This window comes from Schistocerca gregaria, chromosome 10, assembly GCF_023897955.1.
Source record: "Schistocerca gregaria isolate iqSchGreg1 chromosome 10, iqSchGreg1.2, whole genome shotgun sequence".
Classification (NCBI taxonomy): Eukaryota; Metazoa; Arthropoda; class Insecta; order Orthoptera; family Acrididae; genus Schistocerca; species Schistocerca gregaria.
The window spans coordinates 208,019,868-208,039,020 of record NC_064929.1 but is presented as its reverse complement, the minus strand read 5'-3'; the positions used below and the strand labels follow the sequence as shown (position 1 = coordinate 208,039,020).

The 19,153-nt window shown below is 38.0% G+C and overlaps 2 protein-coding genes across 6 annotated transcripts in view; one reads left to right on the top strand and one right to left on the bottom strand.

The window, feature by feature from the left end:
* The window catches only part of LOC126293483 (DNA replication licensing factor Mcm6), a 60,554-nt gene extending 46,362 nt beyond the window's left edge, over window positions 1-14,192 (bottom strand). The window contains exons 1-5 of the mRNA XM_049986728.1: window positions 13,414-14,192; window positions 13,196-13,339; window positions 12,554-12,818; window positions 8,196-8,344; window positions 1,120-1,390 (exon numbers count right to left, since the gene is read on the bottom strand). Of these exons, the coding sequence (XP_049842685.1) occupies window positions 1,120-1,390; window positions 8,196-8,344; window positions 12,554-12,818; window positions 13,196-13,339; window positions 13,414-13,505 (921 nt within the window). The 5' untranslated portion in view covers window positions 13,506-14,192. The remainder of the gene's footprint in view (window positions 1-1,119; window positions 1,391-8,195; window positions 8,345-12,553; window positions 12,819-13,195; window positions 13,340-13,413) is intronic.
* Window positions 14,193-17,536: 3,344 nt separating this feature from the next.
* Window positions 17,537-19,153, top strand: part of LOC126293484 (coronin-2B-like) — a 114,308-nt gene continuing 112,691 nt past the window's right edge. For 2 of the 5 annotated variants that reach the window (XM_049986736.1, XM_049986730.1), the window contains exon 1: window positions 17,537-18,114. In XM_049986736.1, coding sequence (XP_049842693.1) covers window positions 18,004-18,114 — 111 coding nt within the window. In that variant the 5' untranslated portion in view covers window positions 17,537-18,003. The remainder of the gene's footprint in view (window positions 18,115-19,153) is intronic. The other 3 variants (XM_049986729.1, XM_049986731.1, XM_049986733.1) reach the window with 3 other exon arrangements.

Below are 19,153 nucleotides of genomic sequence, written 5' to 3'. Positions count from 1 at the left end.
TATAAAAGGCACAGTTGCTATAGCAATAAAACTGTTTCTGAAAAACATAAATTTGCGAACATCAAATATAAATTTAAGTACTAGGAAGTGTTTTCTGGAAGTGTCTGTTCAGAGTGTAGCCTCGTGCACAAGTGATACATGCACGAAAAACAGGGCAGGTGAGAGGTTAGGGTCAGTTGGTTAGTTCAATGGATCATATGCACAATAAATTGTAAAAGTTGATTTAAAATACGATGCTGCATGAGGATGCTGGGACTATACGGGTAATAATAATAATGAGCGTATGGCATTGGTGGTCGGGAGACCCCTCGCGGGGCGGTTCGGCCGCCGCTCCACAAGTTCTTTAAAGCCACTACGGCTACTTGTGAGTGAATGAGGATGAAATGATGATGAAAGGCACACAACACCCAGTCATCTCGAGGCAGAGAAAATCCTCGACGCTGCCGGGAATCGAACCCGGGACCCCGTGCATGGGAAGCGAGAAAGCTACTACAATACCACGAGCCGCGGACACTATACGGGTAATTGAAAGACGTAATTAGGAGGTACTGAACAGAACGGGGGAGAAAAGAGCATTACGGCAAAACTTGGGCTTTAACTGATATGACAAATCATGATTATGGAGGGTAGTAAGAGTGGTAGGTACTGTACAGGGAGACAAAGACTACTACATTAAGCAGGTTCAAATTGATGTAGGTTGCAGTCATTATGCAGGGGTGGAGACCACACAGAATAGACTTGTGTGTAGAGCTGTAACTAACCAGTCTACAGGCCGAAGGCAATAAAATTGACAAGAACAATGAAACTTCCTGGCAGATTAAAACTGTGTGCCGGGCCGAGACTCGAACTCGGGACCTTTGTCTTTAGCGGGAAAGTGCTCTACCATCTGAGCTACCAAAGCACGACTCACGCTCGGTACTCACAGCTTTACTTCTGCCAGTATCTCGTCACTCCGCTGCAGAGTGAAAATCTCATTCTGGAAACAAGAACAATGTCTGTCAATGTACCTAGCACTGTAGAAATGCATCCCAAGTTGTCAGTTCCATGCAATGCTTCTGTAACTGATTCTCAGTTACCCACAGACTTAATTTGGCAGCACACACAACACTGCACGCTTACCCTGGGATTGGTGGGCGCGACACTGCAGGCAAGGAAGGCCATGCGGTAGTTGAGCTCTCGCACGCCGAGCGCCCTCAGACCGCGCACGCCCTCCCCCGCCATCTGCGCCGTCGCCTGGTCTCCCGCTTTGTGCCTCGAGGCCAGCTCGGCACGCTGCCCCGGCGTCGACATCACGCCCACGTCCGGCACCACAATCAGTGTGCCCGTGAAGTCGTACTGATCGCCCGCCTGCACCATGTCCACGATCTCAGCTCTAAGCACCACCTCTACACTGTGGATGGACATTTTTATTATTACAAAATGTACTTGTCAAAACCCATTACACACATTTGTTGTCTTTGATGTACAGTGAAACCCTGCATTTACACTTTTCGAGGGAATTTTAAAAAATAGTGTATAATGCAGGGAAAATGTAAAATGTGGGAAATAACTTTTTTAGCTGTAAAAATTCTGTTTATGATTCCCATTGCATTTTTTAAATTTCTTTGTAATATATGGACATAATACGCATGAAGATACTTGTCAAGGATTTAATTATTATCCAATAAAAGTTATCTGAATTTTGTAATATCTTTAGCCACTGATGTAACCGGAAGCGGTAACTGTATGGGAAGCAGAAACATTTGACTTAATGTCATTTATCATACACTATATTTTTTGAAAGCCTGCAGTTGTTTTATTCATTATTTGACAATGACACACTACTTGAGTTACATATTATTCATGCTTAGCACAACACTTTTCAAGAATTTATTCTCATTGCCAAGCACAGATATCCACATAACTATTTTGTGAGATGTTTGCATATGTGTTGGTCTGCATCTCAAGCACCATAAAAATATTTTTGAGGTTATAAGATATTGTGACGCCTCCATCATGCAAAAAAATCCTCACACACAGAAACAATCACTCACGTTATTTCTGTGAGAAACATCACAAAAAATACTTAGGTATATGTTATTAAAAAAATTTATACAAATTTTTAAAACTCATTTTGCGAAGCATGAAAAAATGCACAAATTGCACAGTGATTCATTATTCAAACCCAAAGCATTTGAACAACGCAAACAGCGCAAAGGTTGTCAACTAGCACTTCGAGTGGTTAAAAAAATGAAACACTTGAGTTATGTACTTGATGTGTCATGACGATCAGAAAGTTGAACACACGCAGTGGAGACTTTGAAAACTGTTGTGATCAGTCATTATTTGAACAAACCTACAAGGAAGTTACTCCCATCAGCCCCCACAAATTGTTCCAGTTTTTGCCAATTCAGATCTGTTGGATTCAAACTGCTGAGCGGAGCGCACTGCTGTCAAGAAACTTAACAGCATCATATTTGTAAACACTAACTGAAAGCCAACGCCATGCCAGAGTCATTTTATGTCAATGAAGTTAGTTTTTTCTCCACCAACAGTGTTTCATAAAGTGTAAAATGAGGGAAAGTTATGAATATGTTAACACAAAATCAGGTGTGAATTAACATTGTTAACCTAGGAAATTTGACAGGAGTGTTAAAAAAATGCTGTAGACGGAAAGAAAATGTTAATTCCGGGAATATAAAAGCAGAATTTTATACTGTATTAATTCCCATGTTTTCATATTCAAAGTAAATTTACTCCTTAATGGTTTTTGTCACTGACAGAAATCACTTTTCCTAAACTGTGATACAATCACAATACAAGATACAAAACTCATTTTCATGTAAACCATGGCTCCTTGTCTAGGATTCAAAGTGAAGTCTGTGGTGTGTGTTGCGTAGAAGACGGAGACTAACTTACTATAGTACACGACACATACAGAGTGATCTTATTGCGTGGTTATATAAACAATTTTGGTGATATATCTATTTTTCACCGTACACTAATTATTGTTTAATGACATATGAGACAATATGGCAAATACTTTAACAGAATTTTGTTCATGCCTTATTGTTCATGAAGTAAAAATGCACCAGTTACTATGTAAAGTGTATGACGGTGTACTAATGAAAATATACATATTGTAAAATTAATTGTTAAAAATACTCATAATGTTTGAGGGCATGCTGAAAAGTAATGCCTCCAAAATTTTTGTGTGTAGACTCACAGCTTTTTAAATAAAACAAACATTATTAACATTTTACATATTTATTCTTCATGTCTACATATTTATTTCTCAACAATGTAACGTAAAGGATAGTTGCTACTCACCATATAGCAGAGATGCTGAGTTGCACAAAGGCACAACAAAAAGACTGTCGGAACGTTAGCTTTCGGTCAACACGGCTATTGTCAAAAATAGACAACTACACCCATGACCACACTCACGCAAACACAACTCACACACAGATAACCACAGTCTATGATAGCTGAAGCCAGACTGTGTGTGTGTGTGTGTGTGTGTGTGTGTGTGTGTGTGTGTGTGTGTGTGTGTGTGTGTGTGTGTGTGTGTGTGTATATTACTGACAATAGCCTTGTTGGCTAAAACCTAACTTTCCGACAGTCTTTTTGTTGTGCCTTTCTTCAACTCAGCATCTCCACTACATGGTGAAGAGCAACTATCCTTTTCATTCTACTGTTACATTCCATCCTGGATTTTTCATTGTTTTATTTATGTCTGAACATAATCACCCTGGTGCTGAACACATTTCTCCCAATGACACACCAGCTTGTTGATACCGTCACTGTAGAATGATTGACTTCATTGACGGAGCCACAACTTCGCCTCTACTTGCACCGCTTCATGACTATCAAAATCAAGTACTCAAAGATGTTATTTAAACTTTGTAAATAGATGAAAATCAGATGGGACCAAGTTGGGATGATGACTGAATCCAAGGCACCAATTGCTGCAGATGATGCAATGCTTGGGCGCGTTCTGGCATTCATTGTCCATGTGTGGATGAATTATTTGAATTCATGCTTTCAGTTTTCTGAACTATTTCTCACAACTGACATTTACATTGCACACCACTATGTTACATGCTACAATTTGGAGTCCTCTAGTGGCAGAATGTTGCAATATACAACAGTGAAGTGGGAAAGTTGACCGAGTACTAAAGATGTGTATATGTCTCCTGCTGAGTGTGCTGTCAAACATAAATGATTTTTTATAGATTGTTATGAACTTTAAGTTGCTTAAAATACCATTTCTAATAATACCGAAGACTGCTTAGATTGTCGGAAAGTTATATCAGAGATTGCAGCTGCAACCATTTGGTATTATTATTTTTATTATTATTATTATTTATTGGTGGTAGTAGTACTACTGCTGGCATCAGTTGTAGTTGTAGTAGTAGTAGTAGTAGTAGTAGTAGTAGTAGAGAGTCAGTGTTAAGTGCTGTTGATTTCAGTTCTGTTTATGTGAATAAATAAAGAAATATGTTATTTCAAAACTTTTCAATTAAACAAAATCCTCACAACCAGGTAAGAGCACAAAAATCCAAAATATTAACCTCAGTACTTCAACTATAGTGATTAACAATCTTCGACACATCAGGTTCAATCTGGTCAGAAACCAAGTAATACACAAAAACTCTGTTTATCGTTCAACACACATTAAGATGTAGATACCACACACAAAATAATATTTCTGAACTTCATGTGTCTTTTTAAGTTATTACAGAGACTCAAAATTTACAACACTTTGTCAAGCACAGACTTATACGACTAACAAACTACATCTATACTCTGCAAACCAGTGAAGTGCATGGCAGCGGGAACATCCCAATATACAAGTTAACATGTTTTTTTTTTTTGCTGTTCCATTCATTATAGTGGGGGTGGTGGCATTCCCACGGCCAAAGAGAATTTGGTCAGCACATACACCATGTCGTACAATGCTGCTAGCAAGTCAGTGCTATGTGGAGTGGGACTCTGTGGGAGGATATCTTGCACACATTGTATGGATCACAGCTAACTCAGAATAACCCCAATTATAAATGTTAACAACAATAATCCATTTTCATATAGAAAGTGTCAGGAGAAATCTAAGTCATCAGTCACAGGCGAGTGGTAAAAATCATAGAGGGAGACTAATCATCTGCAAAATAAGTAGAAGAAAGGAGAAAAGATCAGGGTTTAAGGCACCATCAAAGACTAGGCCCCTAGGGATTAAGCACAAGCTCAAATTGGGAAAACATGCTGAAGGCAACTGGCCTCGCATATTTGAAGGATACAGGCCGGCATCTGCCCTAAGCATTGGCAGAGGATAACACAACTCTCAGTCGGTTCAAGTCCCAATGTGGCACAATTTCTTTATGTGTTGCAAACAGCCGACTTCAGTGGCAGCCGCATTACGTGAATCTATTTTATTAATGTTTACCGCTACTGGAATAGTCAGTACAGTACCTGCTCATGCAAGCATGCATGCGTGTAGGACACTGTATTGTGAAGATACAGACACTGTATAAATACAAACATTGTAACCATCGATGATGTATCTATGCCTCAACAGGATAAAATGACAATATAACATATGTCTCTCTGTGCAGCAGTCACAGAGTGTGAGAGCATAAGGGTTGTGACTACAAGACATATGCAAGTTTGGACTAGACCTAGAAGTGTGCTCAGATGCTAAAACAGTTAAGGCGACCACACGCAATTACCTGGAAATCTGGGTTCGAGTCCCAGGTCGGCACAAATTTTCACGTGTCACAAACAATTGATATCAATGTACAGTGGCAATATGCAAAGCTATTTTGTAACCTGTTGATGACGTTTGCGTGTGTGTAATTGAGGGAAATCATGAAACTGAAGAAGAGGAATGTGTTCTGTTAAACTATTTATCCTCCACCACACTCAGTAGATGTCAGCACATTATGGGACATCTATATGTAAGCTTCATTATTAATATGTAAATCATAAGAATATTGCAACAGGCTTACTGAAAAGAGCTGAACCTTAAATCTTACAAAAACTCTCATGGTTATGAAATTCCAAATACATGAAAATGACTTACAGGTAATGACAAACTGATAAGAAATGCAAATAACAAAAGTAAAGCTGCTTGGACTTTAGTTAAATGTGAGACCGGAAATAAAAATAAAAAATAAAAATAAAAAAAAAATTTAAAAAAAAGACACACTCAAACATTAAAACCAAGAAATCAGGCAATACAATCAGTGATCAAAAAGGAGCTCCATAAACTCATAGTTCAGCAGTATTGGAAAAGACCTGCAGAGCAAATTTCCAAAAAGATCTGATATTCCAGTGGATAATTACATAAAAAATTCAATCGTTCTACTCCCCACTATGAAAAGAGAAGCAAGCAGAACCATAAAACAATTAAAAAACAAATTCTCAACAGGACTGGACGAAGTCCTAGTTTGTGTATTAAAAGAGTGGATAGACAGCGTTAAAGCCCCTTTAACTGACACCATTAACCAGTCTTAACACTGGCTGCTTCCCAGACTACCTGAAACTAGCTGAGATCATACCTCTTCACAAAAAAGGAAGTATTCTGGACACAATATTGTTTTTAATTTATATTAATGATTTCCCACAATGTGTGGTGCAAGGAGAAAAAGTACTTTTTGCTAATGACAGTAATATACTGACTACCAGCAAGACACATGACCTGCTATTGGAAAAAGCCAATGGAGCACTAGCAGATGTTTACAAATGGTCTACAGAGAACAGAGTCTCTCAACATTAATAAAACAAACAGCATGTACTTTAGAATAAACAAGAAGTAAAAGTTCATAAATTTAAAACTATATAACACTTCAATAACATATGTGACTAACACTAAATTCCTCAGACTGTACATTGACAGCCAACTATAGTGGAATGAACATAGCACGATTATCTCAAAGAGGGTCTCCACAGGATGATACGTGCTTGGAGTTCTTGCATCAGTATGCAGTGACATCTGTGTAAGGTCAGCTTACTTTGGTTATGTGTATGCCATCCTTAGATAAGGAATAATCTTTTGGGGAAATAGTACCCAGAATCTACAAACAGTTTTCCTTTTACAAAAGAGAGCTGTGAGAATAATGACAAAAGGCAATAAATGGGCTCGTTGCAGAGAATTATTTAAAAACCTGGGCATTCTGACTGTTCCTTGTGAGTTTATTTTTCAGACCATAATGTATACATGAAAAAAATCTAGAAAATTATAGCTTGACTAACATTATCCAAGATCATAACACAAGTTTGAGTCATTGCCTCCATTTAGATAGAAAGAATAAGCTAAAAGCTCCAAACAGTCTCGATTATCGAGGTGTGGTAATCTATAATAAGCTACCAAAGAATATAAAAGAAATTAGCAGTATGTATTTTTAAAAAAAACTGTAAAACTATTTTTGTAAGAGCATTGTTTCTACACTTTGGACGAATATCTTAAATGAAAACCAAAGAATTGTTGGGAACACCTAGCATAAGATATACCTGACTTTTTCCTCATTCATGTATTATGTATTTATGCGTATGTACGTCTGTCTGCTAGTTCCATATCAACACTCCTAGTATATTTATTTAAACAACATAATTTTTTTTCATTTATGTAATATGTATGCAGGGCTTGTATTTATGTATGTTAGTTCTAAATCAAAATACGTATGCTTATTAAACAAAGAAGAACGGCACTTGTTAAAAAAAGTATTTAGACTTCATACTATAATTTGTACTTTCACTGTTGACATCCATACAGTATATATTGTCTAAGGATGGGTAAATAAATAAAAATAATAAGAAAGTAAAAATAAAAAGGAAAGAAATCAATGGTCATATACTAGTTTAGGTTCCATATGTGAAGTTCCCAGACATGCAGACAGATAAGAGACTGAGGTGGCACTAATGTGTGGATAAGTTTGTGAAATCACTCACTTTCTTGACTTAATAGCACATGTCCACTCAATTATATGCTAAGGCAAAATCCTCTGGTGCATTGCATCAAAGATGACAAAAGAATTCCACAGAAGTGTGCAATAGTAATACTATATAAAGTTGATAATCAACACGCCAACAATTTCCTAATGATATTAGAGGTTAATAATTAGAATGAAATAATGCCATCTCTGCATTTCACAGCAGCTTAACTGATCCCTCAAGATACCATTTCGCCAACCCTGAACTTTTAAATCTCTTCAACTTACCTTCTAGGTATACAACCACGAGGCAGTTCCGCCTGTGTTTCCTGAATTCTAACTTTCTGAAAGTCAACAAATGTTGACTTATCCACATCCAACATGAAACGACGGCGGTTGCTGCACACAGGGTTGCGGCAAATTGTAGGGTATGTGAACTGCAAACATAGAAAATTGTTCTTACCAAAAATCCTCACATGCAATTAAAACAATGTGCAGTGGAAAAACACACAAGCATATGAGACAAAAGGAGAATGCAAAGTGTGACATTCCACCATTCATTTAGCTACATAAATAAAGATATTCACATCCAGCTGTCTCTTTTTGCCCCACAAACAGTTTTTACAGAAATTAATTGTGTCACTACCCTTGTTATAACAGGCTCTTGGTGGCCAGGCGACACAGACTCAAGTCTGAGTCGCCTGGCCACCAAGAGCTATTACACAGCGATTTGATTCACGAATCCAGTTATATGGCTCCTTCCGTGTATAGAGATTTTACGACTATGACGTTTGGGGCCTGAAGAATGAAACTTGTCTAACTTGAAGGGGAAACCAGATGACGCTATGGTTGGTCCACTAGATGGTGCTGCCATGGGTCAAACGAATATAAACTGCATTTTTTAAAAAAGGAATCGCAATTTTTTTACATATTCGTGTAGTACGTAAAGAAATATGAATGTTTTAGTTGGACCACTTTTTTTCCCTTTGTGATAGATGGCACCGTAATAGTCACAAACATATTGCTCACAATTCTAGACAAACAGTTGGTAACAGGTAGGTTTTTAAAATTAAAATACAGAACGTATGTACATTTGAATATTATATTTCGGTTGTTCCAATGGGATACATGTACCTTTGTGAACTTATCATTTGTGGGAATGCATGCTGTGCCAGACGTACATCATGTTGGAAGTACATTGCCATACTGTCATGTAGTGAAACATCTTGTAGTAACATCGGTGGAACATTACGTAGGGAATCAGCAGACACTGCACCATTTAGATTGCTACCAATAAAATGGGGCCCAAATATTCTTCCTCCCAAAATGCCGCACCATACATTAACCCGCCATGGTCGCTTATGTTCCACTTGTCGCACCCATCGTGCATTTTCCGTTGCCCAATAGTGCACATTATGTCGGTTTACGTTACCGCTGTTGGTGAACGACGCTTCGTCGCTAAATAGAACACGTGTAAAAAATCTGTCATCGTCCCGTAATTTCTCTTGTGCCCAGTGACAGACCTGTGCACGACATTCAAATTCGTGCCACGCAATTCCTGGTGCACAGAAATATAGTATGGGTGCAATCAATGTTGATGTAGCATTCTCAACATCGGCATTTTTGAGATTCCTGATTCTAGCGCAATTTGTCTGCTACTGATGTGCGGATTAGCCGCGACAGTTGCTAAAACACCTACTTGGGCAGCATCATTTGTTGCAGGTCTTGGTTAACGTTTCACATGTGGCTGAATACTTTCTGTTTCCTTAAATAACATAACCATCCGGCGAACGGTCCAGACACTTGGATGATGTCATACAGTATACCGAGCAGCAGACAAAGCACATGCCCGTTGGGCATTTTGATCACAATAGCCATACATCAACACGATATCGACCTTTTCCGCAATTGGTAACCGGTCCATTTTAATATGGGTAATGTATCACGAAGCAAATATCGTCCGAACTGGAGGAATGTTACGTGATACCACGTACTTATACCTTTGTGACTAATACAGTGCCACATATCACAAAGCAAAAAAAATGATCCAACCAAAATAATCATATTTCTTTATGTACTACATGAATATGTAATAAAAAATGGGAGTTCCTATTTCAAAAAAACGCAGCTGATATCCGTTTGACCTACAGCAGCGCCATCTAGTGGGCCAACCATAGCACCATCTGGTTTCCCCCTTCAATCTAGACAAGTTTCGTTCTTTGTAGTTTTCTCATTTGACGCTTATTTCGTGAGATATTTGGCCCGGTCATGATCAATGGAACACCCTGTATACATCCCACAGTCCTGAAGGCTATATTTCAACAGAAACTACAGGTGGTGCAGCAGACTGCAACTAGATGCCATGAGCATACAGAAGTGATAATACTTACCTTAAACTCTGTAAAGAATTACAGTTAGTGGGAAGTATATTCCCCAACACCTGCGAAAGGGTTAAGACGTGGTTTAAGGTCACCACAGTAACATCCTTAGACATTTCAAGTTTGTCCTGAAAGGCAGTTACCTCAACAGCAAACATGTCCTGCATCCTTCTACTGAATAAAATTCCTGCCTCAATACATAAATTAACTATACTGAGATACCGTTGGCACTTTGTACAGAGAAGTTAGGAGTATCACTTTCATTGCAGTTACCATTCACTCTAGAATGACTGCCTGCACTTCCCCATGGTGCCATACCGACACAATTTTCACCTTCCACTCCTCTAAAAAAAATAATGCTCCCTTGGCCAATTAAGTACTGTGCCACCAACTATTTCTACTTAAGTCCTTCCAAGTGAATTTCCAACACAGCTGTCACCCGGAAACCACAGATATCACTTCACAAAAGGACAACACTTTACAGCTGTAAGCCCAAATCCGTCTGGTATTCACAATTAGCTTCAAAGTCCCTGGAGCTGCTACAGTTCCACAAGTACTCCACCTATCACGTACGCTTTGTAGCACACATTAACGGGGATCCTACGGCTCACATACAGTCTTTGCCACAAAACCTAGCCGCTGGCCAGACACTACAGTGGTTAAGTCTGAGGTGTTCAATTAAAGTGCCAATTGAACTGGCAGCCCTCAGAATCCCAAGTCCATCCATCTGCGCGATCCTACTGCACTGTGTAGGTCTGGAGGAAGTTGTCCTCTGCTCAAACTGCTACAATGGTGTATTCTGTTCAAAGTTTACTGGTAAAGGCCACACAATGGAGAGACAAAGTCACAAGTTCATTCCTTTATTTATTGAAACAAATTTTGGGTGTCTGCCAAAAGTATTAGTCTGATAAAAACTCCAAGATTACTAACTTCACTTAGTGAAAATTTTCCAGCAACATTTCTGAAAAAGAGCCTCTCCCAGAATCAACATCAGAACAGCTTATGCTTAAGAGTTTCCCTGCCCCACAGCGGCCACCAAATACCCACCATCAGTCGATTACTAACGTGAGCATGTTTCTGCACTCACACTGACCAGCATAACACTGGTTATTATTGCAGTTTGATTTTTTGCCGCAAAATAACTTGATAACCCAAGTGGATAAAGTGTAATAACAATACATGAAGGTTACTTTGAGTGTATTTATAAACAGTCAAGCAACAGAAAATCAAGGGGGTGCTGTCTGGATCCTTCCTACCAACACGAGCTTTTCTGAATTGTTCGGGTGGGAACACTCCATGCAGAATATCATACATATCCAGAACTGTTGAATGAATATGTGTTTTCTACTTTAGAAGAAAGCCTTTTGGCCGAAATCTTACATGTATAACTGCGTTTTTGTTGTGCCTGTCTGCTATTCAATGTCTCCTGTATATTTTGAGTAGCAATCTATACTTTTCATAAAACTGTTATTTATTGATTTTCATTATTTTTACAATATGATGTTCATATTTGTCTTGCAACTACATACTGAATTTTGCTTACCTGAATCTTGTAAAAAAAAAAAAAAAAAAAAAAAAAAAAAAAAAAAAAAAAAAAAACTATGGAAAGGATAGATTGCTACTAACTGTAAAGATGACACACTGAGTAGCAGATAGCCATAACAAAAAGACTGTTACACATTAAGCCTTCAGCAAAAACCTTCATCAGAAACAAAGAAACAAACACAAACTTATTTCTGGCTGCTCAGGCCTCAGAAACAAAGGAACACAAATGAAGAGGCAACATAACATTATGATTCTTCAGCTTCTCCCAGCTTATTTCATATGGAAAGAGTCCAAGGCTGAACTGCTGATGTCAGCATCCACCAGTCACAAATGACCACAATGTCACTTGTAAACTATTTAAATGTAGCATTGATTGTGACTATTCACAGACTTCAAATAAAGCACCAAAGAAGTCTAGTGTGCAAGGAAACCATATGCAATATTCAAAACCGTGGATTAAAAAAAGTAGTGTAGGAAATGGAATCAATGAATATGTGCAGATTGAATTAGATTCCGGCTTTCACTAACATGAAAGCAGAAGCCAGTAGACTTAAGTGGGATCAAAAAATAGACAAACTGCAAACAAATGAAAATAAAATATTAAACATTAAAATCTCACTCTGGATTTGAAACAGCATGCACAAGATGTTAGAGATATAAAAAGGAGATAAAATGCAGTCTAAAGAGATTCCGATAACCAAACATATATTGGGAATTACATACTTTGAACTGCTGTTCGACATCCTTGATGACAGTCTGACAATCAAGGCACACGAAAGTTCCCAGTACCAACTCTGGATGAACAGGATGTGTACGCACAACCTGCCCAGATATACGGACCAGTGTACCAATCTTTGCTGTCGTCAGCTCTCGCACTTTGTGCCGCGTTGGTACATCTACAAAACTTGCGTAGAATTCACGATCTGCCTTAGCTTCCCAGCGATCTTGAGCAAAATTACTGATAGCCTGGTTGATATAAGATGAAATCCTAAAAAAGTCAGGTTGTGTAGTATTAGTGCAAAACAACTAAAGCAAAGCTAAGTAAGGCGCGCACACACACGCATTATATATATATATATATATATATATATATATATGATCAATTGTGATTCAGTATTACTTTGATATCTTTATTTTTGTAGAATACTAATCGATATAATAATTCCATATAATCCTTTTTATTTCAGTTTCCCGTTGTTCAACGATAAGTTACTCCAAAAAAAATTGTTCCCTCTTCCAGTATTTTACTATAAAATATCTAGATTACTAAATTTCATTTCACACACTTTTTGTCGATATAAACAACTTGTATACAACAGAGTAATTACGCACCCCAATTAAAGTTTCAAAATAGCTTCTGCTTACCTATAGTATTCCTCTATAATAGTTGTCGCCAAATTCTGATTATACTTTTCGACATCTTCAAAACTGACTTCCAGCACACTTCTTTCCGGCTGTTTGAAGATGCTTGCTGCGTCCACATACTTATAACGATTATCCTCTTGGAACCTGAAACGAATTGCGGTATTAACAACGGGTTTTACAGCAAATGAGCATACAGAACATATGGACCTTTTACTCACTCCTCCAAAAAATCACGAAATAGCTTCTGACATCGAATTCCGACCTCATCTTGCACTCTTATCTGTCCAACATTACTGTCTGCTACATCCATGATAATCGAATGAAATTTAAAACTTACTTATAACACTAAAACAATGAAATTAGAAATCCTAGTAAGAAAACACACAAACACCCGCCACTATTTTGGCGCGCTTTTCTACATCAGAGAAAAAAGGCCAGAGATGTTTCACAGCACCAAAGATTTATAATTATCTAGATTTGTGATTGTCGTTGCAAATAGAGTGAGAAAGTGGTAAAGATCAAATCCGTTGTGATCGGAAGTTGGTATGGAAAAATCATTGTTCACTTATTATAAACTTTGCTGTGTTTTCATTTGATTGTCAACTACCTCAAGCTAAGCTGAACGACAGGGGGTGGACCAGTTGCACGATAGCAGGATAAAGTTAATGAATCTGACCAGTAAGCTGACCAGTTCTAGTCTACCTGACTATTTAAGTGATTGTATTTATCTTGCAGCGAAGTTGAGGAAGAAAGGCTAGATATGGTACCAAGACACCGGTCCATACTAGAACTAACGGAACGGCAGTCATCAGCGTTAAATATCGGTGCGTTCATACAAACACGCTAGTACGCAACGGTAATAGGTTAAGATATACCATTTCTGGTACAAAAATTCGGAATCTAATATCAGAATCAACGAAACTAGCAATGATGAAGTTTATTAATGGTGAAAGCCATCTTCATAATCAGTGCCCTTGATAAAGGTTATAGATAAACTACTGAGAAGCGATACAATTAAAATCATAGACATTTATTTACCATTGGAAACAAATACATAGAAATACATATAAATGTTTTCAAGGCAATACAGAACATTTTTATGTTAGTTCTGGTGTAGTACCAAATACCAGCCAACAAATATATTTTTCTCCTTCGGAAGAGCCAACTTTCTCAGTGCTGAAAAATGTTATGTAATTAAATTGGTTCATCAATTAATGTTGTCACTCATGCTTAATGTTGGCTTTTTCTTTGGCTAGGTATTGTAAAACCTAAATCATTTACGGCATTCAGGTATCAGCTGGTCTCTGTCAACAAAACAAACTCACGGGAAAAGTAAGGAATCCAAATCGTCAAGGAATATTTGCAAAGTGTCAAGAAAACAAGGCAAAATAATAAAATAAAGACGAAAGATGGTATAGCAGGAAATCCACTACTATAAGATAAGTATGTGAAGATAATAGATTAGCAGACAACAGCACTTTTCCCTCTCCCCGACATGAAAGTAATTGGTTAACAGACGTAGCAGGCGACGACACCTCCTCCTCCCCAAGTCAACATGAAAAATTTTTTCCCGAAAAACGATGATGTCCTGTTCCGTTCACGACCTTTGTGAATGCCGCCATTTGAGATGCGTTATGGAATGTGCTGACGTTCTGTACCGTGCCATTGTGTTCCGTTCGTCAATTCCGAAACGATATTTATATCATAACGAATAATTTACCATCGGATGAAGATGCAGACACCAGTCCCTCTGCCTGAGTTCTCTCAAATAATTTCGCATTGTTTCTCATTTTATCTGTAGGTTAATGAAGGGATATGTTTGCCTGGCCACGGCCTTGTCCCAAAGAGGGTTGTGGTTTAGCATTTTCTCTAGGTGCCAAAAGGTTGATAACTTCCAAGTCACTGACAGCCGACAATAAGAGAAACTGGTTTAAGTTTCGTTATGGGACGGAGCCTTCACATCAAAGTCTAATTATTAGCATTAAATCCCAGGGACTAACATTTTAAACAACTTGTTCTCCTCAAGTTGAACGAAACAATATATATGGTATTATATCAGTAGATATAGATATGGTAATATTTCTTTTTTTGTGCCCAGTTTTACAAAAAAATCATCGTTGTGTGAACCACCTCAATTTTGTGAATGGGAAAATCAACAATGGTTTGTATCTGATCAGCCAGCTGGAAAAAATACTTCCAAACTAAACATTAAAAAGTGTGTACCAGGGAACAATTTATCCATTTCCAAACTATGAGGCTGTGTGCAGACCTGAATAGAATATTAGTATTGCAGAAAAGAGCAGCTAGATTAATGCATAAACTAACGGTAAGGTCAAGATAGTCCTGTCGTGAATACTTTGTCCAACATAAATATTTATATTTGTGTAAAATTATAATATTTTTGTGCTAAGTCGAAATAAAATTAGAAAAATTGCAGTGATATGCATAATTATGACACCAGACATCAAGAGTAAATACTTCAAGGGGAGGGCAATATTAAATAAAACTGACACTAGTCTATGTATTCATGGATAGATATAGTTCAACAAGCTGCCACATGCTTTAAAAACTTGCGAAGCAAATCTATTCCACGGGAACTTAAAAAAGTTTTCCTAGTGAAAATGTGTTTGCTTTCACTCTGTGAATTCTAAGCTACAGGACTTGTGCAGTGAGATTGTCGAGATGAATAAACGTGGTGACAATAATTGAACTATATCAAATAAAATCGTCATAACTTATGTACGTTTTGCGTTAGCACGTTCAAACTGGGCAGTCGGCCCCGCGGCATGAAAAGAATTAGTATGTGCATGCGCACGCGCCGTGTTGTCGGCCATTTCATTTGGATGAGTTCGTCAACAAGCAAATTTGGGGCTCTGAGAATCCGTATTTCGCGATCGAGAAATCTCTTCACCTTTAACGGGTGATTGTGGTGTGTTCAATGTCCAGTCTCGATGTTCTTTGATGGTACAGTGACTACCAAGCGATATGAGATGGTTTTCGAAGATGATTTAATCCCCTTTATCCCAAGTGACCCTGATTTCGACTTAAGATGTGGTTCATGCAAGACGGAGCTCGACCCAGTCGAAGCAGGAGAGTGTTTGATGTCCTGGATGGCACTGTCGAAGCAGGAGAGTGTTTGATGTCCTGGATGGCACTTCGCATTCTGGCTCTGGGCCTCTATATTCTCCGGATCTGAACCCATGGGACTCTATTTTGTAGAGCTATTTTAAAGACAAAGTGTACAACAATAACCTTAAAACCATTGCTGACCTGGAAACAGCCATTCAGGAGGTCATCGATGTTCCAATACTTCAGCGGGTCAAACAGAATGTCGCTATTCCTTTACGGCACATCATCGCCACTAATGACAGGCACATCGGGCATGTCATAATCTAAATCCAAATATCTGCGGTGACGTTTACAAATTGAATAAAGTGTGTGCACGCCGTAGTTTGTAACTAATTTACGTTTTTTTCATATAATGCAATAACTGTCACTTGCCAAAGTCATCGGCATAATAGCCAGATGCCAAAATTGTAAGTAAATAAAGAATTCTTGCTCTGTGTTGATAGAAAGTGAAAGCATACTGTTAAACATTGCCTGAAGGAAAGCACTGTTGATAGTACTCTTCAATAGTTTCAATAGAAAGACGCGAGAAAAACGCAAAACTGGTGTTCTAATTATTGGAAAAAAAAATCAGAAGTTGTAGATATGTTAGAGAAAGGCGAACTTGTAGTAAAACTACCTAAACGTTATGAGACAGGCATACAAACGATGAGAAATTTAATAAAAAGTGTAAAATTTTGCAAAGGATAACAAAGTTTGCACTGTCTGAAGTGCATGAAAACTTGTATACACGCGAATCTAGATAACGTACTACAGTTGTGGTTCCGGTTGAAGAGAATGCTTTGCTTGTGATGCAAATTTGGCTTGATGTACACAACGTATGTTAGTTAGTCTACGGAATCAGGAAACTTAAATAAAAAGCTCGCTCGTGGAAGAAAATTGCAATATCTTCAGCAGAATGTGTATGGTAGTTGAAACAGATTTCTAGTTGTGAACATGTAGACGACGAAAACACTTTCGAGTGATAAAATAGCGATGGCCATATTCATATTTATTAATCAGACCCATATAATGTAGGCCTACATGATCAGTGGCTGTTAAATAGCCAAAAAGTGAGAAATAGTTGGTCGCCACGATAAATATGTTTCTCGAGACAATTTATTATTGTCAGAGTCCATGCTCTTTACAAATTGTAACAGATCCGTTTTGCTGCGCAAGCGTTGTCGATGCTGGTAAGCTGATAGGGCCATTATATTACAGCGATTACAAAGAGCCACTTCTCAACCCCATATTCATTGGAGTAACTGGCTTGAAAAGCTGAAAATGCGACAAATTCAATACAGTGCTTTGCAAACGGTTCATTGCGCAGTATTCACTTCATTTCTTAACACGTCTGTCAATAGTCTCACGACATTGATTTATGGTTATAGTTCCATTGTTACTCAATAGATGGAAGCATTGTGCGCCAACAGAAGACGCCGGAGGCAGAGTAAATAGAGCGGGGATCAATTTTTTGTACGAAGCAACGGTTTTATAGCCATGTGGTCATGCCTGTAGCAAGCTCGAATGTAATGTACTGAAGAACTACGCTGTGCCTTTGAAAGAGAATTGATTATTTACTTCGGCGAACGCGACAGTAGTGCGTTGCGATATCGGTACCTTTTTTTTTTTCCTTCCTCGCTGGTGTTCTGTCAGCAGTAGCGCTTCGCTTGACGTAATAACATTGAGTTACCTCGTTTGACATGCTTGATGTGTCGGACGTTCATATAGATGCTTCCAGCGTTTTGGATGTAAAAAAAACATTGTCTAACAACATGATAGATGTTAGAGCGTGCAATAAACCAGTAGAGAAGGTGAGTGTACTGATAAATTTTTAAATCAATAGTTAACCCCAGTTTAAATAATTAAGTGTTGCGCTTCGTGCGGCGTTTGTGTTGGAAGGGTAGTAGTTATTTAGCATTCCACCAGATCTCCGAAGAATGTTTGTCACTTCGACGTGTCTTGGTAATTATAATCTAAACTTTGAAATTAATGTCATCTGCCAAGTAGGCCCCTATTTGCTAGAAAAAGTGTCCACAGTTTTGAAAACGAAAGTTTCATCCTCTGCAGTGTGACATTTTAGCATCTGAAATGATAGTGTAAATAAGCAAAAGTATCCGCATAAGCGTGTGTACTATCACTGTGTATTGATTGGAATTTAATCAGGTGAACTTTGTACACATTTGACATTTGCGTATTTGGATAAATCAGACTTATGAGAATAAATTGCAAAATACCTCTGTGCGGCGTTTGAAGTGACGTTCTTTAGATTTACCAAAATTTATATTCCTTCTACCATCTCGCCTCTCCTACCCTAAACTTTGCGTCTTACAATGTCTGTTAACCATAGTACTGTGTGAGAGGCACGTTTGTCTTTGACTGAAGAAAAATAAAGTTCCGATCACTGATTTAGAGGTAATCAGTAGGACACAACAGTCCTAAAACTGTCGTCACTCAACACAAGACGAAGACGATACCTCATACGCCAGTAAAAATCTGTTTATCTTTCACAGAATTTTGCGGCAACCTCAAATTTTATTAAATGAGTAATTTTTATGAATGCGTGTCAGATGTAGAATACTGTTGGTGCCTTCCACTATATGGTTATTTAAAGATCTGTATTTCACATACAACTAATGATTCGTACATGACGGAAATTGTTTGTCTTGTCATTGACATCTTGTTTATTCCCTTGATGAAGCGTCACATAATAGTATCAGTTCGTTAAATCATTAAAAACACTGAAGTAGGCAGGACAAATATTTTTGAAAGTTGAATGCCCCATGAAGATTTTTCCCAAAATCAAGTGGTGTATTTTTTCACTATTATTTTGTTGTTATACTGGTAGCTATG